Below are 24142 nucleotides of genomic sequence, written 5' to 3'. Positions count from 1 at the left end.
ATTTACTATGCTACTCTTTTTCACATGGATTAGCCTAATTAGCTTTAACAATCCTGATTCCTGAGCCTATTTTATTCAAAAGGAAGATATTGATTTAAATATGTATATAGCCTATATAACAAAGAAAATTATCGTATCTCCTGTGCTGGCACAAGCACTACCATAGTGTGGAGTGGAAAGATAACACACAATACATATAATAATTCATGGAAATATACAAAAGAGCAAAATTTATCTAAAGCTAAAAAGGATGAGGATACTCATGAAACATTTTGAAATATTCAATTGAAATAGATTTTTCTGGTAAGTTAACTCATTGGGTGCCAGCCATTAGACGGGGCCGCTGTAACTAGGCCAGGTTTTCATTACACTGTGCGTCACGTTGTTTGTAGAGCTAAATCTATATTTTATATTTTAGCTATGGATCCAATATCCTTGTCAATTGACAGTAAGAACCTTCCGTTCAAGATGCAAAAAAGAAATAATTTGTCCATCCATACGTTCCCGTTTTATACCGTGGTGAATATATTAATCATATTCGGCATTCGGTTTTTGGCCAACTGTTTCCTATTTTTGGTATTCCGTTTCGGCCAAGAATTTCCCATTCGGTGCATCCCTATTTATAATGTGTTTTTATTATTTCCTTTTGTATGCGTGTCTGTGTAAAAAATTTACATCTTGAATTAGTGTTAATGGTAATAATAACTTAATAGTGCTTTGTGGTCAGTGACCGAATTAACAAGGCAATTTATTGTAAAACTATAAGTAATTACAAGCAATTCATTGCAATTACAAGTAAAACCGTTTGATGTGAACATTCATGACCCCTTTATGAAGCATTATGAAGAGCGATGCAAGAATGCTAGCGAGAAGGCAGGGCTCTAAAGATGGCATTGCCAGCCACTTGATCGGCCCGTTCAACCAATTTGGTTCGGTTGGATGTAAGAAACGGCACAGTCTCTAGGGGGTGCTAGTGGGGCTTTTAGACTCTTAGTTTTGTTCAATAAGTGTTTTGTTTATAATGATAGAATATGATATGAGGCTTTAGATGCCTTGGTAAGGCAGATTAATATGATTTAATAAATAATGGTCACCAACTTTTAATAATATTTAGTCTTCACTTCATCCTTTATTCTGTTCCTGCAGGTGTGCAGCCGTGCTTTTGCTCAAGCCTCCCAGCTAAAGTGTCACACACGCGTCCACACTGGTGAACGGCCCTACAAGTGTCAACTCTGCCCCCTTCAGTTCAACCACAATATCAGCCTGAAGAACCATGTTCAGCGCCATCACCAAAAGAAGGAGCACCATGACGACCCCGATACAGATCTGTTATCACAAGTTTAGCAAACCTTATTAATGTCTGACTGTTACAGGGAGATATGTAACTGTCAGACATTCATGTCCGAGGTATGAGTTTTCATTTGTCCTTCATATATGCCATTAGAGGATGCTGAATCCTTGTGTCTGGAAGAAATTGCATCACCTTAACAGTTTCAGTGCCAGCCATAACGTTGATTAATGTCCTTGAGTGCCATCATCCACTTCAATGATGGCGTTAAAAACGCATAATCTATGGTTTAAATTATGGCCATGTGTCTAATCTGCCAGTCGCTTATCAATGACTTGTTTGCAGTCAACATTGTCGAAACGGATTGTTTTTTAATCTGTTCATATCCTTTTTATAGCATTTCGAAAAGCTATTGTTTTCTCGAAAATGTCCGGAAAATAGAAAGATTCCCTCATAAACGGCATTTATTGGAATATTCTCGAATACACTAGACACGTTGTCATTTGTCGGCCTATTTATGAATAGTTTTCAAATAAACGCTAGATTATCGATAGTATATGTGTACTTATGCACGCTATAGAAGCGAGCCGAGAAATCGATTCTCTCATTTCCTCAACATCACACACACACACATATACACATACGGGACACGCTGTTATCTCAGTGAATACAGCTCTGATTATCCTAAAACTGGTAACATAGACTCCTTACCTTAGATCAGATGTTCTCCAAAAAGATTATTCCAATTCCTGATCGCCATTCCAAATATCGATCGCATTTATTGATTGATTATTGGCTGCTGTAAATATATATTCCAGGCTGCTTTCCAACTCGCGATTACTTCCCTCATCATCAGATTCCTCGCCAGCATAATGGAGCCAGTTGGCTCCCCCCACACAGATCCACCAGTCTAATCGAATGGCCTGCAGTTACACAGGGATAGACGATAGGGGGCGGTATTTTCCCATCTGAGCTCCTAGAGGGGCTGCTGTACCAACAGGAGACTCTGTTAATGAAATATGTTATATGTTAAGTAAAAATAAAACTCAACAGGGGGCATGATAAGACGACATAACGCATCGCTGGCACTCAAAGTGTTAAGACTCTTAAGAAAATGTCATATTTTCTTTTCTTTTTTCATTTTTAAACAACAAACATGCTTGATACCTTTTATTTAAAGTGAATAATGTATCTACCTCCATTGAAGTAGGTACTATACTCTTGGTCTGTTTTCTGCCCATGAACCTCACAGTTGAACAGCAGTGGAGAGTACATGTAAGTTAATTTACTTGTACTTAAATACAGTTTTCAGGTACTTGTACATATAAGTTTAGTGTTTCTGTTCAGAGGGGCCCTTCACTGAAAATCAATGCTGATTTATTTTGCATATAATATCACGCATCACAAAACTACCATTTTGCACACATTCATTTAGTTTGAGAGTTAATGAGTTTGGATATGGCCACCAGTGATCATCAGAAGACACAATGTGTTGTTAATTACAGCTCAACATAATGATGGAAATGGGGGGGAAAATAGCTTTTGGTTATCACAACATTTCACAAAGAATTTATATAATTGAATTGAGCTGTAATTAGGAGGAGGAGTTTCAATGGTTCAATTCAATTGTTCAATTAAATTGTTCTTGATCCTCCAATCACAACCGTTGCTTTCCTAAGAAAAGGGGGTGGAGTTTGAGATGGTTCTGTTTATAGTGTTATGGCCAATAGATCAGCTCCTCTCATTCCCTTTTAAGAACAATAATGAGCCTGGCTATGTCACAAAAACCAAGGCCAAAGAGATACATTGGCAATATCTACATGTAGATAATTATACGTATATTAGGCTATACCTACCCATGTCATTCGATTATCAATGAATGGATAGTTTCTTTTCGTGTCTTACACTTGGGATTTGTCCAAACCTCTGGAAGCCTGCACACTGACAAAGGCACTAGTTGAAACATTTGTGTACGATGTCTCTATTTATAGAAAATACAAATCTGTATAATGAGAACATTAAATGTTTGTAAAAGTTATATATTTTTAGTCCGAACCATCTCTTTTCAACGGAATACTTTCTACTGTTTTTTACGCACCAAACAAACAAATGATGATTCCTCCTACAGACTTGATACTTACAAAATGTTATATAGCCTATATACCATAAAACATTTTCCAGCCAGCACAGTATAATAAATCAATAACTAAGTGTAAAGCTTAAATAGCTTGTTGTGATTAACTGTATAGAAGGTTCCTTCAGTTGAAGGTTTTACTTCAAATTGGGATGAAATGCACAGTCTAACATTGATAAAGAATAAACTTGTTGGAATTTGGACAGGGGTTCCCATGTGCACCCTCACCCAGACTACCATCACGAAAATGGCTCGGAGCACCAGCGTCTGCGCTTAAGTCCTGGTCAGAGCGGGCGGAGGCGCAAGGATGGTTTTATGCCATAATTGTACTGCACAGGTAAATCTGTATAGACTCACCCCCAGCTCCGCCACCCCACCAATCTCTGTGCAAACAGGTTCTCTTCAAGCCAAGCAATTGACAAATGGGTGCACCCATCAGCCTGTGCAGTTGGAAATGGTTGGCCTTGCACCCATCAGACTGTTCCTGCGAGCGTGCCAACGGGTTTGATTCAGTGTCCTCTGATGACATCACTGACATACTCAAACTCATTAACTCTCAGTAACTTGTCAAACTAAATCAATGCGTGTAAAACTGTTGAGAGCTCTAGGATATCAGGCGAGTGCTCCTTTACTTTTCCATACTCTTGGAAAAAGATAGATTTTCTTACAACTTTTTCAATTCAAAGCTTTGATCATTAACCATTGACCTTTTGTAATTGTGTTTAGCTGATTTTCTTGTTTTCATCTTTTCTTTTGTGTTGTGATCACATGTGTTTATCTTTGTGCTATCTTATCTCTAACTATACGCAACGTCACAGTAAATGAGGGAAGTGTCCTTTCGAGGTTAAATAATGGTTAAATTGAGATTAGGTGCAAAGTAAATTACGTGGCATCATTTTATAAAAAATAACTTGTCACCACTGCGTTTCAAAACATGCAGTGAATTGTTCTGTTTACTCCACTACATCTAGAGGCAACTGAAAACCAAGCCTAATTTCTCTACATTCAGTAGCGTGGTCTCTTGAGTGAGGTCAAATTAATAATTCGTAATTGATATGTTAAATTCAAATTTTTATACAAGTAATATTCATACTGGTTTAAATAAACTATTTGATAGTATTTTTTCTGAGCAACATTTTTGTGCAAAAGGAATTAAAAGACCTGTCCCATATGGATGCCTGTCACGAATATAGGCTGGTTGAGTTCAGTGATTGAAGCGAATAAAAGCCTGGGCTGTTAAAGGTGCTATAGATAACCGTTTTTTATGTGTATGTATATATATTTTTTTTTAAATCTATACATAATCCATCCACAGCTTTTAGAAAGGTGCAGAATAAAAGTATTGATTACCGAAGTATGGAATGCAACTTATTGGATAACTGCGCTGCTAGTCTAGACTAGAGGTCCCTGTTTCTCTGCTCCCATTTTCAAAAAGAAAATGGTGGCTTGCTCGCTCGTCATATTTTCCAACCTAATGTTGAACCTAAAATATGTTTCTGACAACTAGTTTGTATAAATTGGTTTGATTCTGAACTTATTTTGACGGCACAGCATATGATAATTATAATCATTATGGTACCCCTATATAAGTGCACCATTGTTTTGGTCTGACATGCTGGTGCTCTAGTAGTCAGTGCAACATCTAGTGGCTGAATATTATCTATAGCACCTTTTATTGGAAGTTTTACAGTAAATAAAGTTTTGATGTGGTCATTTATTAACTAATCAGAATGTGAAATGATGCACAGTTATGAATACAAAACATGATTGGCACATAATGTTTTTCTTCATCATTTTGAATATTTAGCCAGACTGAGTGTTAATGGACCACTGACAAATTAAGAATCCTGTAACTATTATTTTTTTTTAAATCGTATTATCCTTTTGTTTTCTGAGATCTTTTGTATTTTGTCATGTTCTATGTTGGCTTCTGATTTACAAATAAAGTCAGTTAATGCCAGTACCACCTCAATCACAGTTTTTACTCAAGTCTGGTGGTTCAGAAATTGCCAGCATCATGCCAAACCAGGATTTCACAGAATTATTTTGCAATTATTGTAACCCAAAATGTTTTTTTTGCGACAGCTTTTTTCTAATATTGTGATGCAACTTACTACACTCGGTTCTGTGTTTTATTACCGCGAGTCTGTGAAAAAAAAGTGTTTAGGCAAAGTAAACTGGCCATGATCACCAGAAAATCAACCACTGTCACACCTGTCCACGTCAGAGAAGAGGCCTAGACAGCAGGAGTCACAGATCTACATGCAACGGTGATGGCAACATAATATGCTCCTGAAAATATATGAATGTTTTTTTTTATTGTTTTAAAGGACAATTAAATTATAAGCATTTCATATTTTTCTCAGATTTTTACCAGAACATAAAATATTTCTCAGGACAGACAAAATGAGGCATATGAGACCATAAAAGAAGGGAAAGTGAAATCATTCCACTTTTAAAGTTGGCGATAAAACAAACTAAAGGAAGGAAGGTCGGAAAGCAACTGGTCTGGGCCTTATGTCATAGCATCCGTTTCTTTGTGAAAACTCAAATAGAAATGGTCTTCTTGTACACCTGCTATCACTGGACAGGGCCGTTGTAGAGGAGGCTGTTCGGTGTGTAGAATTATCTGCACACCGACTCCCCTCATAACATATATTTTTGTTGGATGGATGGAGATCATGGATTTTTCTTAAAAAATGTAAACTGAATGAATGAAAATTAAGAATGAACTGAGTTACCGCAGCCTATACATCTACATGTCTTTATTCCTCCTAGTGTTTCACGCCCCTTTGACCAACATATCAGTTTCACTTGTCATTATTCAGTAAGCCAGTGGTGGCTCTCTACACTGTTATTGTATTTCTTCCTCTTCTCCTTCTGTATTTTCATGCTTTTATTTTGAAGGCTCAAAGTCCAAACCGAAGTATCTGTTTTGTTTACTTTCGATTGTCTCTACACGTGGGAATTGACATCATCCAGTTATTGTATAGTTTATTCATGGCAATATCATGTCGGGTCAACACTTGCTCTGTATTGATTTGTAATGATACAGACTTTTTGCATAAGCTTCCAATTCGATTCGAATTCGATTTCCCAATCTAGATATAGCATGGCCAGGTAGCGTGACGACATGAGTACAGCAACTTGCAATGGGCCTGGTCTACAATATACACTAAGGTAAAGGTACCCATGTACATGTCAAAATACTTCCCAAAGGTCAGTGAATACCACGACCACAACACCAGAGGGAGCTCCACAAATCATGTTAAACCCAGATTCGGCTCAAACAAGGGACTAAACACGTTTTGCAATTATGCCACATCAATGTGGAACAGTACACAGCTGTAAAGGAATGTGAATCACTACCCACTTTCAAAACCACTCTCAAAGAGGTCTACGGGAGACTTGTGAAGGGTAATTTCACATCCCCTCCTCCTCCTCCTCCTCCTCCACCTTCTCCTCCTTCCCTCCTCCTCATCCACCTCCTTCCCTCCTCCTCCTCCTTCCCTCCTCCTCCACCTTATCCTCCTCCTCCTTCCCTCCTCATCTCCCACCTCCTCCTCCTTCCCTCCTCCTCTCCCACCTCCTCCTCCTCCACCTTCTCCTCCTTCCCTCCTCATCCACCTCCTTCCCCCCTCCTCCTCCTCCTCCCCCCCTCTATTTGTGAGGTCAGGATTTCTGTTTAAATGTGAAGGGTAATTTCACATTCTTACTCCTCTAGGGCCCCACAACAGGGTAAAATCCATGAAGTCATGTTATCCTTCTCTCAAAAACTGTTAAAACACTATATCCATTCTTTGTATTCAGAGCAGGCCAGATAACGCTTGCATCCAAGGCCGCAGCAAGCCTTCCGCAAGGGCCCATCCCATCCGACTCCCCAAATGACCATATAAAGCCAACCCAATCAGAGACAGAGGCGTCTCTATCTCACTGTGTTAAGCCATTACAATATTGCTTTGTCTTCACTTTCACTCTGACAGACCTGTGAATATACACTCTGACAGACTGAAAGTCCGTCCGTATGGGCGTACTGTATATATTTTCTTTTCCAATAAACCTGTATTGTATTCATTTAACCGGCTGTCTCTTTCTGCTCCTGTTTTATTATTTCAGAATATCTAATTCGCAGTGTGACACTGTTTTAGGCTGCTGGATGTCCGTGGAGAACCTGGTGGTTTGCACTCTGATTTAAGGCCAATCTCTTGTCTCTGTATTTCATTTAACCATCCCTAGAGACGTCAAAATCCACCACATTCTTGGTGTCTGAAGCGGGGATGCCAACCGATCCTGCCGGTGCAGACGGGCTCTTCATCGCTCTACAACACAGCCACGTCTGGGACAGTGAGGAATTGTCTGTCTGCATCGGCTGGTCGGGACGGCATTCCACGGGCATTACATGCAGCGTTGCGGCGAGTTAGGTAAGCAGGAGTGGGGGGGGGCCGTCTGAATGTAATACTATCTGTGTGATTGATTATGTATGTGACAATGCGAGAAGTCAACCCTGGTTAGGCTTTGGTCACTATCTGTGTTTATCTCTATATGTATGTGACACTGCGAGAAGTCAACCCTGGTTACTTTGGTCACTATCTGTGTTTATCTCTATATGTATGTGACACTGCGAGAAGTCAACCCTGGTTACTTTGGTCACTATCTGTGTTTATCTCTATATGTATGTGACACTGCGAGAAGTCAACCCTGGTTACTTTGGTCACTATCTGTGTTTATCTCTATATGTATGTGACACTGCGATTATGTATGTGACACTGCGAGAAGTCAACCCTGGTTAGGCTTTGGTCACTATCTGTGTTATTGATTATGTACGTGACACTGCGAGAAGCTCAACTTTGATGTGGGCTTTGGTCACTATCTGTGTTAAGATAAGATAAGCTACATACGTGACACTGCGAGAAGCTCAACTTTGATGTGGGCTTTGGTCACTATCTGTGTTAAGATAAGCTACATACGTGACACTGCGAGAAGCTCAACTTTGATGTGGGCTTTGGTCACTATTTGCTACATACGTGACACTGCGAGAAGCTCAACTTTGATGTGGGCATTGGTCACTATCTGTGTTAAGATAAGCTACATACGTGACACTGCGAGAAGCTCAACTTTGATGTGGGCTTTGGTCACTATCTGCTACATACGTGACACTGCGAGAAGCTCAACTTTGATGTGGGCTTTGGTCACTATCTGTGTTAAGATAAGCTACATACGTGACACTGCGAGAAGCTCAACTTTGATGTGGGCTTTGGTCACTATCTGCTACATACGTGACACTGCGAGAAGCTCAACTTTGATGTGGGCTTTGGTCACTATCTGTGTTAAGATAAGCTACATACGTGACACTGCGAGAAGCTCAACTTTGATGTGGGCTTTGGTCACTATCTGTGTTAAGATAAGCTACATACGTGACACTGCGAGAAGCTCAACTTTGATGTGGGCTTTGGTCACTATCTGTGTTAAGATAAGCTACATACGTGACACTGCGAGAAGCTCAACTTTGATGTGGGCTTTGGTCACTATCTGTGTTAAGATAAGCTACATACGTGCTTAAAGGGCTACATACGTGACACTGCGAGAAGCTCAACTTTGATGTGGGCTTTGGTCACTATCTGTGTTAAGATAAGCTACATACGTGACACTGCGAGAAGCTCAACTTTGATGTGGGCTTTGGTCACTATCTGTGTTAAGATAAGCTACATACGTGCTTAAAGGGATTGGGTGACACTACGATAAGTTTCAACCCTGGTTGAATTATAACCTTCTCCTCCTCCTCCTCCTCCTTCCCTCCTCCTCTCCAACCTCCTCCTCGCCCTCCGCTCTTTGTGAAGTCAGCAGTTAGGCTTTGGTCACTATCTGTGTTTATCTCTATCAAGCTTTTCCAATGTTATACCTGCTCTGCCACTGCACAGCAGTTAGAGGCAGTTAGGCCTCTATTCCAAGCACTTTTGAATATATAAGTGCTATTCAAATGTTCTAAATTCCATAGACACTGTCTTATACAGCTTATTGAGGCACTTGTCTTTCCGCCATCACAGCGTTTGTAATACCAGTGTCCTAAAGTTGGATTTGTCATTCCTTTCATTCCTTTTGATATTTGATTGCATGTTACAACTTGTAACCCCTGGTGGTCACTATTTCCACATGTTTCAACTTGGGCGACAGCTAACTGTAAACAGTTTTTTTCCCCTTTGTTTCCAGCCAGTACAACTATGAGGGATATCCAGACATGTAACACACTGACCATGTTTGAAATTGTTGTTGTTTTTTTTGTGTTTGATTTCTTTTCCTTTGGCCGGCGCAATCTCATTAACGCGACGCATGACATCCAAGATGCAGTATTAATCAATGCTGTCGAACTCAGATCTATGGAATGTGAGGGGGAGGATGGTGCGTTTCTCTCAGCGCAGGAGAAAGAAGATAACGAATATGCACCAGGGCCGTACTTCCCACTGCAGGGCCACGCTGTCCCTGGGCAACCACACCACCTAGGGGCCCCATCTCCACCGGCACACCAGCCACCATACCCATATGAACCCGCAGAGGACGACGACAACTTAATCAGGTTCAGTCCCAAGTCCAACAGGAACCGCCTGCTCAACATCTCGCATGATATGGCAACACCACAGCAGGGCCGGTGCTACGGAAGCGGGGCCCAGGGATCAGGGGAGGCCCTGGGAGGGCAACTGGGACAGGAACTCCAGCTAAGCTCCCTGTGCGATAGCCCCGCCCTGCCACGAAGATAAGAACGCACCGCTGCTGGGATCCACAGGAACCCCTACCACGCACCCCAGTCGGCAATACAAGCCCTTTTGCATAAGTAGGACCTACCCCACCACGCCAACGACGGCCCCGGCCTGTACAAACAACGAATATCCTACCTCCCTACTCCCTGCACCTGGTGTGCTGCTGTATTCAACTATGGGGAGATGACTGCTACTGTACTCAACGGCATCCAGCCTCCTTACAACAGATATATCGTTCTGTGTGTGAAGGAGTGGGGAAGACACCTGACTGCTACTGTACTCAACGGCATCCAGCCTCCTTACAACAGATATATCGTTCTGTGTGTGAAGGAGTGGGAAGACACCTGACTGCTACTGTACTCAACGGCATCCAGCCTCCTTACAACAGATATATCGTTCTGTGTGTGAAGGAGTGGGAAGACACCTGACTGCTACTGTACTCAACGGCATCCAGCCTCCTTGCAACAGATATATATCGTTCTGTGTGTGAAGGAGTGGGAAGACACCTGACTGCTACTGAGGACGACAACAAGGGAAGCCAGTGTGCATATTAAAAAGTCAAATTTCTGATTTAGATATGGGTACATATTCAGAGTTTGAAAATACTACTTATATTAAGACTGCCATTTTCTTTTCTTTGTTCTTTGTTTCCTATTAACTGCTGTCGGCGCTTCGGGTCACTGAGAAGCGCTTTATAAGGCGCCAGCGACCAATCTGTCCCTGGCCTGGAACTCCTCCCCTTTTCAATTTGCACCTGAACTTTTTTCCCCCTCTTCTTTCTTTCTCAAGAGTTATTGTTCTACCTTATTATGTTTTTTTTATTTTTTTTATTGTACCTAAGGATGCAACATTTTGCAATTACCTGCTTGGAATTATCGTCCTACTTAGCCAAGTATGACATTATGATGTATTAATGTTGATTGATTTGATGTTCTGTATGGTGTCTTGAGACTGTGGTTTAGTGATATTGATGGTTGAAATTACCAGGATGTGCCAAAAATGGCACAAAGTGGGGAATGTGAAGGGTAATTTCACATCCCCTCCTCCTCCTCCTTCCCTCCTCCTCCTCCTCCTCCACCTTCTCCTCCTTCCCTCCTCCTCATCCACCTCCTTCCCTCCTCCTCCTTCCCTCCTCCTCCACCTTATCCTCCTCCTCCTTCCCTCCTCATCTCCCACCTCCTCCTCCTCCTCCTTCCCTCCTCCTCTCCCACCTCCTCCTCCTCCACCTTCTCCTCCTTCCCTCCTCCTCCTCATCCACCTCCTTCCCCCCTCCTCCTCCTCCTCCCCCCCCTCCTCTATTTGTGAGGTCAGGATTTCTGTTTAAATGTGAAGGGTAATTTCACATTCTTACTCCTCTAGGGCCCCACAACAGGGTAAAATCCATGAAGTCATGTTATCCTTCTCTCAAAAACTGTTAAAACACTATATCCATTCTTTGTATTCAGAGCAGGCCAGATAACGCTTGCATCCAAGGCCGCAGCAAGCCTTCCGCAAGGGCCCATCCCATCCGACTCCCCAAATGACCATATAAAGCCAACCCAATCAGAGACAGAGGCGTCTCTATCTCACTGTGTTAAGCCATTACAATATTGCTTTGTCTTCACTTTCACTCTGACAGACCTGTGAATATACACTCTGACAGACTGAAAGTCCGTCCGTATGGGCGTACTGTATATATTTTCTTTTCCAATAAACCTGTATTGTATTCATTTAACCGGCTGTCTCTTTCTGCTCCTGTTTTATTATTTCAGAATATCTAATTCGCAGTGTGACACTGTTTTAGGCTGCTGGATGTCCGTGGAGAACCTGGTGGTTTGCACTCTGATTTAAGGCCAATCTCTTGTCTCTGTATTTCATTGAACCATCCCTAGAGACGTCAAAATCCACCACAGACTGCAATCCGAAACTGGCCCCTGTAAATGTCCTAACCCAACCCCCTCCAATGTACAGTAAATGTCCTAACAGGACATGTTCTGTTCCTGGCTGTAAAGCTAGTACTACTAATACGTCTTTGCACACTTTTCCCGTGGATGCCGAACTTCGCCAGCAATGGACAAAGTTCGTTTTTGGGGACCCTCCTAGTTCTGTGGAGGGTGGGGGGACCCTGATGGAAACAAGACAAACGTCTTTCTCAGGTCTGCATCCCCTTAACAATTGTATGTATTGAGCCGTACTGTATTGTACCCATTCTGCAATCTGTTAAATAAAGTTTTCATTCATTCATTCTGTCGCAACGTCTCATACTCGGGTTTGTACTGCACATTTTTCCGCCGAAGACGTTGTCAATCAAGGTCTTTTTGATGCTGGGGTGACATCCTGGATTCTTCTAAAGAAAGGTGTTGTGCCTACTATTCGGGACCCGACAGAAGTAGTAAGTAGATATGTCGTAATTAGTCAGCTAACTAACTAACTGTTGCTACGTTCACTGTGTGTGTGGGGAATCATTGTTTGGGGGGGGGTGAGGTATGTTATCATCAATACAATCTAACGTTACTGTGTGTTCGAAGAGTGCCTAAACTTAACCTGTAGAAACAGGCGTCGGCCAATCAGAGAGCGTCTCCGAGAAATGCGGCGTGCATATGTAATCAAGCAGCTGGACGCTACTCGCAGCACTAGCTGCACTCCATGATGGTGGTGAACACAAAACGGACATTGTAGGACTCGGTAAATGATACCAGAAGATGGCAGTAATGCAACGTTAAGGATGCAAGCTGCCGTTAAAACCAGAAGAAGAAGAAGAAGAAGAAGAAGAAGAAGAAGAAGAAGAAGAAGAAGAAGCATTGGTTAGGTAGGTTAGATAGGTCCCTTATCTTATAAATGGCCTTTCCCAGTGGTTTGCATTGTTTTCTAGCATTGTGGTGCTGGTGGGGTTGTACCAACACTGACTAGATGTGCAATCTCTACCCAGTCCCGTTTCTTCATTTCAGCTCAGACAAGAACCTCCCCCACTGAACCAAGCCATTCTGAATTGACTCGCTCGGTGACGTGGACAGGCGCTGCTGATCTGTATCTCAGCCCCCTCGTGGCTGGAGCCACCGCCCACAATCAACCATTTTATTTAGTGCAAAGGAAAGGAAGTCCATTCTACCTAGACTAGAGAAGTACCTCTACCTTCCTACATACCGGAGAACAGGAGTGCAGTAACTTGCCTATCTTCCACCATGAGCAAACCCCGCAGGACATGTTCTGTTCCTGGCTGTAAAGCTACTAATACGTCTTTGCACGCTTTTCCCGTGGATCATGTACTTCGCAAGCAATGGACCACATTCGTTTTTGGGGACCCTCCTAGTTCTGTCCCAACGTCTCTTACTCGGGTCTGTACTGCACATTTTTGCACCGACGACGTTGCCAATCAAGGTCTTTTTGATGCTGGGGTGGCAGCCTGGACCCAGCATCAAAAAGGGATGGTTCTAAACAAAGGAGTTGTACCTACTATTTGGGACCCAACAAAAGTAGTAAGTAGATATGTCGTAATTAGTCAGCTAACTAACAACTGTTGCTACGTTCACTGTGTGTGGGGGGGAACCATTGTTTGGGCGGAGGAGATGGGCGGAGCTATTTGGTGGGTGGCTGTCACTCAAAGCATTCTGCTAGTGTGGGTGGAGCCAAGCCAATAACAGCCTGAAATCAAGAGGCAGAAAAATGCTCGTTTTGAGTACTGGAGTAGAAATATAAAACAATGATTATTTTTGGAATAAACCTTACAGATGTCTTACATAGACTCACAGGAATTGTGTAAAGTTGCCCAAATAGTGCTAGGAATAGCAGTACATGTCCCCTAGGCATTAACTGGGTTAATTAATATAAATGTTATATTGTACCAGGATCAGTTGGTATGATGAAACGCATGTTATTATATGTTTGATTGAAATGTTGTGTCTTACTAATAATAACTAATTCCTTGGTCAATAGAAGTCTCTGTGATACTTTCTGAATATGATGTTCCCAAAATGTTTGGGAACATCAAATGGGCAGGGTTATAATAGAAGAAAGACAGTGTAAACAATATAATTAACTCTGAATATAATAATGAGGAAAAAGAAACAGGATACACAACAAGGTGCATGAGATGAGGTTATATATGTAGAACATGGTACAGTTACAGTAAGTGTGGAGTGTAAACAGTGATTCAAACCCCCTCAATGTACAGTTTCTGACAGCTGGGCTGTGTTGTCACGTGAAATAACGTTATGAATAAAACGCGAAATAACATATAACGTTATGTTATATAACGTTACAATGTACAGTTTCTGACAGCTGGCTGTGTTGTCAAGCGAAATAACGTTATGAGTAAATCTGGTAGTAGTTTTGATAAAAAAAAATCTTTTTATCTTGATATGGCACGATAACATTACGCTCGCCTTTTGCCGTGTGACAAGCTAAACCAATCGGAGAGGGGCTTGGCTCAACAAATCGGAGAGCTTCTGCCAGAAATGCGGCTACCGAAAGTATAGACCAACGCAACTAACTAATTGTTGCTAGCTTAGCTAACGTTATCTTAGCTCTGTTTATTGCGCCAAGAAAATCTAACGTAGTTACGTAGTACAAGCACCGTGTGTTAGACGGAGTGAGAGAGCTGTGTTCTTGCGCAAAAAAACCCATTATTCTTCCGGTCATTTGTTTTCTCTATACCCAAAATCTTATGGCATGGGTTAGGTACCTGCTTCTGTGTCTATATGTAGACCTGCTTGTGTGTATTGTGAATGAAGGTTTGTTTTGTCAATACGTAGTTGCCCAGTCAGTGTACAGTGACTTTAGGGCTGCAACTAACGATTATTTTGGTAGTCGACTAATCTGTCGATTTATTTTTTCGTTTAGTCTACTAATCTAACGATTATTTCTGTCACACCCTCCATCTCTGCTTCCTGTGGCCGCGGCTCCTTTTCAGGGCTCCAGTGCATGTTTTACCTCACATGCTCAAGTCTGCACACCTGTGAATGTAACCATCCCTACTGGTGACAAGTTCTGTACAAATAACAATTTATATACCGGTAGTCAAAGTCACAAATAACAATCTATATAGTCAAAGTCACAAATAACAATCTATATAGCCAAAGTAACAAATAACAATCGATATAGTCAAAGTCATGCCTCCAAGAGGAGTTGACCATAAAATAAACATGTTTTTTGTGTAGAGCGAGGGGATCACTCAAATTGGCAAAAAAAAAAAACGTCTTTGTGGAAAGTGTGATCATGGCATTGGGGCAAGGACATGCTCAAAAGTGCAGCATAGCGAAGCTAATGCTAACCGTTTAATGTATCATCATCATTAGGTGGCTTCTTTGTTCCGAAGGTTGCCTATCACTCTCCAACCCATTCTGTCCCCACTTCTTCTCTCCAACTCCGTGACTCCGCCTCTCACTCCGCTCCAATCACAGACGTCGTCTACCCAGCCTCTTCTTGGTCTTCCACTTCCTCTCTTTCCATCCACCTTCCCCATCACCACCTTCTTGAACATCTCCCCGCTGGATCCTCTCAGAACAGTATGTGAATGGAAAATGCTAAGACAATTAGCGCCAAAACACAAGATGTGGGTGGTCTAACCTAATTGCTAGTAAGTTGGTCTAGTTGACTCACACCCCTAACTAACTTCTCTGGCTGGTAATGATGATTAATCAAATCGTCATCAGGTTGGTTTTACTCATACCCCTAACTGTAACTTCTCTTTGACTGGTGATGTTTTCTTTATTCCTTAGGTCCCAATCCCATTGTGTTCCCAAGCCAGGAAAACAGTGGCTATTGGTTGCCAGGCTTATTTGACGGTTCCCAGAAGGAGTGTGGCAACACAGCTGTCCAAAGGAACCCTGTTGTCCGTACGCAGTCATGGTGTGTATTAACACATTGGGCACCGGACCCAACTATAGTCGCCGGTCGGGTTAACTCGCCGAACGTTGAGCGCCATGACCCCCGAAAACCTGAGTTGGTTTTCATCGTTATTTATTTTATTTCCATTCATAAAACATCCCGGGAGCCTGTGTTATCACTGGGGATGGGTCTGAGATCGCAAAAGTCCAATACTGCCGCCTTGTGGCCGCTATTGCACTCCATTTGAAACGATGTGGTTTGGTGTGTCGGTCGATCTGCGGGCGGGGTCTAACTAGTCGGCCAGGCCAAGCGCTTATAACACATGCATGGATGAGAATCAAGCAGTCACGGTTCATGTTCATTGCTGTATTACGTTGGCAACACGATCTACATCAATACTTGGAATGGCGATCAGATAATTGGAATATTCTTTTTGCAGTACATCCTAGTCAAGGTAAGGGCTATATGGTATCAATCTTGCGTTGATCAGAGCATGCCTTCATTGTGATCCGAAAGTGTTACTGTAACGTTACTCAGATCTGATGTGATCAGAGCATCAAAAAACGACCACTCCCCCCCCCCCCCCCCCAACCCTTTCACGCATTCATGATGAAACATAATACCGATAATATAAATTTGATTTGAGAACAGTAGCTAGTCCAGGGAAGAAACGATAACGCTTTTACTAGAATACATGTTGCCGGCCATTACGCAGCCTTTTGGAAATTACACCAGACCGCCCTGAAACTACACTCATATTCACGACAGTATAAAACGGGAATGTAGGGATGGAAAAATTATCTGTTTTTTTGCATCTTGATTGGAAGAAACGACCGAAATGACAATCGACTATATTAATAGATCCATAGCTATAATATATAACATAGCTTTAGGCCTGCAAACACAGCCACGTATCCCCATATTAAAAGGCGTTGTCATTTCAACGGTAAGGTAAACAGCGACCTCTGGCGCTGAAAGTGTTAAGGTTGTCCCCGAAGCCTGTTTTTGGGATTCGAACTTCATCAGGGTTTTTTGAACGGACGTTCGAAACTTTGTTTTTAATAAAAATAAATAAAAAAAGAATTTCAAAATAACAATAATCACATCAACAATGCAACTCAACAACATAATCAACAATAATCCTCAAACTAAATCCTCAATTTGAATAGTGATTCATCTGATTAAATGAGTTTTTTATTAAATCAACTTTCTTATTAAATCAATCAAATATAACTCATCAGTTTTTAATACTATAATATTAGTGTAGCCTAATCTTTATTTGCAACTGTGAAGAAAAACCACATTGGTTTAAACGGAATGAATAGACGCATACAAAAAATATATAATTTATTTTAATTACAATTTTCTTTTTTTTTATAAAAAAATTAAAATGTTGATTTTGAATGCCAACGTACGTAACGAACAAAGGTTCGAACGTTTGGGCTCAGCCCTAGTGTGTATTAGTCCCCACCGGTTAGGACTGGTTCACAGTGGTAATGGGATAATAACGCATACTAAGCTGTTGCGGCATCATAACCCTATTCTAACTCCATAACACTTTCTCTCACACATTCCTCAATACAATTCTTTATATTAAAGTCCAAAACCCCTTGATTGACACTTGAGAGATTAATTAAGTAATAGCAACGGCTATTAATGACCATCCAATTTCTGTACCTTTTAGGCTTTGCAAACCTGATTTATTGAAAACTTTAACAGATTGCAGAATGGGTACAGTACAGCTCAATACACACAATTGTTAAGGGGATGCAGACCAGAGAAAGACTTTCGTCTTGTTTACATCAGGGTCCTCCATTTTCAATTCATGACATTTATGACATACACAACATACAGATATAATAATCTAATCTAATCATGACATACAGATATACAGTACTGTTACATTTGTGACATACAAGATATACAAATATACAGTATTGTTAAACAGATCCTAACAGTAAATATATACATACGAGGGGGAGGGAACTGTACATTAGGAGGGGGTGGGTGGGTTCAGACATTTACGGAGGCCACTTTCGAATTGCAGCCTCCTGTAGGTGCTCTTTGAGAGCGGTTTTGAAGGTGGGTAGTGATAAATTTTTTTTTACGGCTGTGGGTATGGGTAGGGCGTTCCACATTGATGTGGCATAATTGCGGAACGTGTTAAGTCCCTTGTTTGAGCCGAATCTGGGTTGGACATGATTTGTGGAGCTCCCTCGGGTGTTGTGGTCGTGGTATTCACTGAATTGATTGATTGATTGAAAAGTTTATTAACAGATTGCAGAATGGGTACAGTACAGTACAGCTCAATACATACAATTGTTAAGGGGATGCAGACCAGAGAAAGACTTTCGTCTTGTTTACATCAGGGTCCCCCATTTTCAATTCATCATAATCACTGACCTTTGGGAAGTATTTCGACATGTACATGGGTCAAAATAAGTAGACTACTGAACGCGAACCGGGTCATTAAATTACTCTGCAATTAATTAGTAATTAACGGGTTTACTTGGTGTGAGAGAGGAGACTTGTTTGATTACCTACTAGAAATTGTTATTCAATGTATTTCTTTATTTTCTGTTAAAGTTTAAACATATGACTAATGATGATTAGACCTCCTTAGGTGCAGACCTAACCTTAATCCCTCCTTCCTCCTCTGGGCTGCTATGACGCCTGAATTTACCCAAGGGGATCAATAAAGGAATATATTATCTTAATTATTTGCTGCTTAGGGCTGTCCTTGACTAAATGCATTCTTGGTCTACTTAATAGTAATAGAGCTTTGTCGACTAATTGATTTGTTGATTTAACATTAATTGACCAATCTGAAACATTTAGTTTCCACATACATTTATGCAGAATGACTTCTTTTGAATCTAGTGCTTACCACAGATGTGCTCATCTTTCAGCATGGAAAAAAAGAATTTAAAGAAAGATACAAGACACACAGTTCAGCAGTGGAAAGGACTGTGTCCAGACGAGGCTTAATTTAAGTGTTATTGTATCCGTTGGGAAATCTATTTGTGGTCTGCTTGTTTTAATATAATGGTAGGCTGCCACAAATAAATATATGTATGAGAAACACTACATACTTGAGCATTCTGGTTGTACTTTTACACAGGTTGCCAAACGGGTTCACCCTTTCAAACCAGAAGTATTGGAATTGGTACCGACAATCAAGGTTTGAAAAGATCCCACAGTGGGAAAGCACTGAAGTCTCCACCAGCAAAACAGTCCTGGGTAGCGATTGCTTTTAAAGACATTGGTCTGATTAAAGTACCAAAGAAAGCCGACTCCTCAACAAGTGAAAAGTAAGTTTAGTTTGTCTCTGAAGCCTACTTTTGCGATAGTTCATACACTTGTTGGGATGCATGCTGCCAGAGTTATTATTGATTTGACAATAAAAACATTTTGCCATTGTGATCAAATGCAGTATCTGAGGATAAATGATAACATTTTCAGTAACCATAGACGGTAGTTAAATTTTCTGTCAAAGCGGTTCAGACTTGACTGAAAGAGGTTACCAGCTTGAGGTCCAGTTCATTCTCCTGTTGCCAGACTGATTGTGTGACAATAATTAACCAATTTGCATTGTACTTGTTGCCAAAAAAGAAGTGTTTATAAATTATAGTTATTAGGGGTGTCACGATTTTGAATCAGAGTTGAGAATCAATCAAAATGAGCGTTCGATTTCAACCTTCAAAATCACGAGCAGGTTAGTGATCCTCCCAGTATTTGTTCCCCCTCCACCCCGCCTACTTGTAAAAAAAAAAAAAAGACATTTCAAAGAACACAGCATAGCTGCTAATTAATGAGCTTACCCGTAGCCTGCATTATTGTCCTTGACCATGGCCCCTGCCAGAGTCTGATGATGAAGAAACTGAACTAGAAAATCCTCTTGCTTCCCTCAAGTTACTGGCGTTCCCTTGAGTTATATAAACAACGATACCGCGACAAGTCCATCAATATCCTTTTCTATTTTGCATTGATACAACTTGTCATTCACTTAGCAAGGCTCTACTCTTATCAAAACGAACAATCCCACATGCACGGGAAGAGACAGGGTTTGTGGGAAGTGTGTTCTTATAGTTTGTTTCAGAAATGGTCAAATTTTTTTATGTAAATATACCAATCTGACATATTTAGTTGATCTGTTGATTTGTTGAATGATCCTTGTAGTAGCTGTTGTTACTCTAACCCTACAAGAATTAGAAAATGTAAATGACAGTTGGCGGGGAATAAAACCAATGATCTGTTCATCTTTACAAATCAAGACTCGATAGTCTAAAAGTTTTAATTGAAAATCTAATCGCGACCTTAAAACCGAAAGTCAAATTGAAACGTGTGAGAATTGTGACACCCCTATTAGTTATAAATGACCAATTAACTAACAAAAATAAGCTTGTAATTTGGAAAACAAATGTTCTCTTAACACAAATTTATCAATCAAGATGCAAGGTTCTTTTGTCAAGGTTCTGCGCCTTCATGATGAATCGCAATAGAAAACCTGAAGGAGTGTCAAACTGATGACTCTTGTTTCTGACCTAGGTCTTCCACCTCCATCCAGATTGATGCCTGCAGGGACCAACAGTCCGTTTGCCTTTCTTCTCATGTCTCAGAGAAGAGCAGTTCCTCTGGTGTTGTTCACCCAAAACACGCGTCCTTTAGCGAACACATGGATGTTAGCGTTCTGGAAGATGTGTGTGTGAACTTGGGATGTCTTCTCCAGTTGTTCCAGCACTGTGAACGATGCAGGGGTGTATGTGCAGTCAGCACACATGGAGACAGAGAACACTTCTCTGTCCTCGGACGGTGCAAAGACTGCAGTCAGCAGAACACGTGGAGCAACCAGCCAGTTGAGGTAAGTATTGGATCCAGTAATGATGGCAAGCTATGCAGTGTTCAGACATATAAAACGTTACAAATATGACCTTACATTACAGATTTTCATAGGGAAATGTATTTATTAAATACACAGGATAAGCTCGTCTTCGAGGGGGACCTTCAATATAAAAACAATACAGAGACAATTGACAGCACAGCAATAACATTAACAACACAATGAACATGACTTATAAAACTTAATGAAATTAGTTGTAAGATGGGGAAAATAAAGTGGTTTTAAATATACCAAATGAGATTAAAGATCGTAAACTATATGGTAAAGTATTCCAGTTCAAAGGAGCCCCAAAAAGAAATGCCCCTTTACCAATTTCCAATTGGAACTGAAAAGAAGAGATTATCAGTCAATATGATTCTAACAGCTGTTTCAGATAACGGGTGTAATATATATGTAAATGCACTTAAAACTGACCTGAAGCAAGTGTCTCCTAGGGCAGTGGTGACCAAGACACCCCTGACACCTTCACCAAAGCACCCCAACTCTTAACCTCTTCCACCCGACGGGACCGGTACCGGTCCCAAAATGACATCACGTCATAAATCAGTCGTTTTTTTTTTTTCAAACGTATTCTACACAAAGCTGTTGACTAGGGATGTGCACAAGCTCATTTAGTTGGTTTAGGTCTTCGAACTGTCGCATGTGCTCCTAAATAATACGCTTGCACTATCGAGTCTTGGCTTTAGGCAGAATCACAATATATTTGCACACATAGCGTAGCAAATGCTGCGGTTAGACATACACTAGTACTTACTTACTGATCACAGGAGTCTTCAATAACATTTGAATAGTAATCCATTTTGTGAATACATTTGCTGAAACAACATCTCTGTTGGCAGACGATTCCTTATCACAGGGTTCGCACAAGGTCCTTGAAGTGCTTAAAGTCCTTGATTTTTTACAAAAGACCTGGAATTCCTTGAAAACAGCCAATTTTAACGAGGTGCTTAAAAAGTCGTTTTTTGTTTTAATAACATCAATAACCGCTGTCTCGCACACTCCAACTGCTTTTCCTAATTTCTTCACCTGTGATGCTCTAGCTGGCAAGCAGGCCAAGAAGATGCTTTCAAAAAACAGCATTTAAAAGTGAATTGTATCCTTCGAGTGACATCCTTGATGAATGAAAAATAGTCCTTAAAAGTCTTTGAATTTCATTTTGCAATGTCTGTGGGAACTCTTGTTATCAACACTGCTATCTAACGTTGGCAAGCTAAGCGTGCATAGCATGTAAGCATGACCATGACCTGAACGTTAAGTAACCTCGTCACTGCATACAACTTAATTTAATCCAAAAGTCCATTCAGAGACTTTGTATGAAATAAGACATTTGGGGATGTCTGACTATTTTCCCTATGCTCAGTCGACACTGTTGACACGCCCACTATGCAAAGCCTGCTCTCTCTCTCACACACACACACTGCTCCGGTCATGCATCCACTCAAATACGCCGGATGCGTATTTTTACTAGTATCGACTAATAAAATGAAGTATTGAACCATTCTCGTTTTTCTGAAATAAGTATTGCAATACATTTCTAGTATCGGTGTATCGTGCAGCCCTAGTCACAATATTGTGATATATTGCCTTTTTTCAACTGTAAATGATGTCCCCAATGGCAATGTTCCATACAGAGTTATTTTAAGAGCTTTTATTTAGAAATAACAACATGACTGTGTGAAGGTAGGAGACGAGTCCAGCAAGGGAGGTCCAGGTATCCGTTGTTATAGCCACTTCGTCTAACTGGGCTAATGCAGTACCAAGAGACTCGGCTCAATCAGTGTGTATTTTTCTGAGCCGTGAAGTGCTTCTCCGAGAAGTACAGTGTACTCTGGCTCCATGTAGGCCATCGGCTGTCGGAATCCTTTCCACTCCATGCCAATGTGAAACAATGTTTTTCATGTTTGTATTATTTGAGTTTATTTTGTTTGTCAGTTTGTAATTTGGAGTTCATTTTGAACAATAAATAAAAAAAATAACAATGTAAAAGACAGAAAGAGAATCTATCTAAGATAGATTTGCTGTGAAAAGAGAAATAATAAAGTAAGATAAAATAATAAACGAACTGTTGTGGCTGATGGTTGTTTAACACAGCAGGAGACGATATTTCCAATTTCAACAGGCAATTTGTTTAATGAAAGAAAGTTTTAACAGCAGAAGCTATGGATCATCAGACGGTCACCACAGTTGAAGAAAAACACTCTAACTTCTCAATCCCTCTGCTTGTCTCCTAAATCCCCTCTCAGTCCTGCCCCCACATGACAGATATGATGACATGTCATATCATATCAGATATGACATGACGTACATTAAGATGACACGTAGATTTAACATCAAAGAGAGATAAAAACATTAAGAACATCGAAGAGAGATAAAGACATTAAGAAGAACATAGATTTAACATCGAAGAGAGATAAAAACATTAAGAAGAACATAGATTTAACATCGAAGAGAGATAAAAACATTAAGAACATCGAAGAGAGATAAAGACATTAAGAAGAACATAGATTTAACATCGAAGAGAGATGCAAGATTAGTGAGATGTGTGTGTGTATATGTGTATGTATGAAAGAGAGAAAAGATTAAAGAGAGAAAAGATTAGATGTGTGTGTATATGTATGTGTGTAAAAGAGAGAAAAGATTAAAGAGAGAAAAGATTAAATGTGTGTGTGTATATATGTGTGTAAAAGAGAGAAAAGATTAAAGAGAGAAAAGATTAAATGTGTGTGTGTATATGTGTATGTATGAAAGAGAGAAAAGAACAAGATATGATGTACACAAGATTAGAGCACACGATATGATGTACTGAAATGTCCATCTGCCTATCTCCAAGTTGTTTTAAGAACATCAGCCAGACCGTCTTTCAGTACTGCTTAGTTGACCCATATTAAACTAGTTCACCTCATATACACATTTTCCCCAACATTCCCCCATTTGGGGCTATCCCTAGTCCCACCCAAATCATATAACCAAGAAAATGTGAACGTCTAACTAAACGAGAAACCATATTTACATAATAAAAGTTTAAATGCCTAATCTAAACAAGAAACCTAATACATTTTAAATGTCTAAATAAACAAGAACGCTTACTTCATTCACTGGACCCCTAACGGACCAACAAAGGCTGACTACCGTTCTCACAATAAACACAAAACCGCTCAAAACAAGAGTAATAACAAAACATAAAAAAAAAAATACCCCAATTTATAATCCTAACCTGACAGACAAATCCCCCCAACCTCCACCGCTTACCAAATGAGCCACAG

The 24142-nt window shown here is 40.6% G+C and overlaps 2 protein-coding genes across 3 annotated transcripts in view; both read left to right on the top strand.

Moving 5' to 3' along the window:
* LOC311244624 (uncharacterized protein) overlaps nt 1-15665 on the top strand; it is a 44340-nt gene extending 28675 nt beyond the window's left edge. The window contains exons 6-8 of one of the 2 annotated variants that reach the window (XR_014620708.1): nt 1147-1407; nt 2541-2563; nt 15553-15665. Coding sequence is in view for 1 of the 2 variants with exons in the window: in XM_084334231.1 (XP_084190357.1) it covers nt 1147-1344 (198 nt within the window). In the remaining variant the exon portion in view is untranslated. Of the gene's footprint in view, nt 1-1146; nt 5558-15552 lie in introns of those variants that run through there. The other variant, XM_084334231.1, reaches the window with a different exon arrangement.
* The window catches only part of LOC311243968 (uncharacterized protein), a gene marked incomplete at its 3' end in the record, with an annotated part of 28537 nt that continues 16868 nt past the window's right edge, over nt 12474-24142 (top strand). The window contains exons 1-4 of the mRNA XM_084333376.1: nt 12474-12545; nt 15871-16000; nt 19101-19290; nt 20528-20840. Coding sequence (XP_084189502.1) covers nt 20655-20840 — 186 coding nt within the window. The 5' untranslated portion in view covers nt 12474-12545; nt 15871-16000; nt 19101-19290; nt 20528-20654. The remainder of the gene's footprint in view (nt 12546-15870; nt 16001-19100; nt 19291-20527; nt 20841-24142) is intronic.

This window comes from Notolepis coatsorum, assembly GCF_963971535.1.
Source record: "Notolepis coatsorum genome assembly, chromosome: 17".
In the NCBI taxonomy this organism is placed as follows: Eukaryota; Metazoa; Chordata; class Actinopteri; order Aulopiformes; family Paralepididae; genus Notolepis; species Notolepis coatsorum.
The sequence above is the reverse complement of the archived record's forward strand: the minus strand, read 5'-3'. Positions and strand labels throughout refer to the sequence as shown.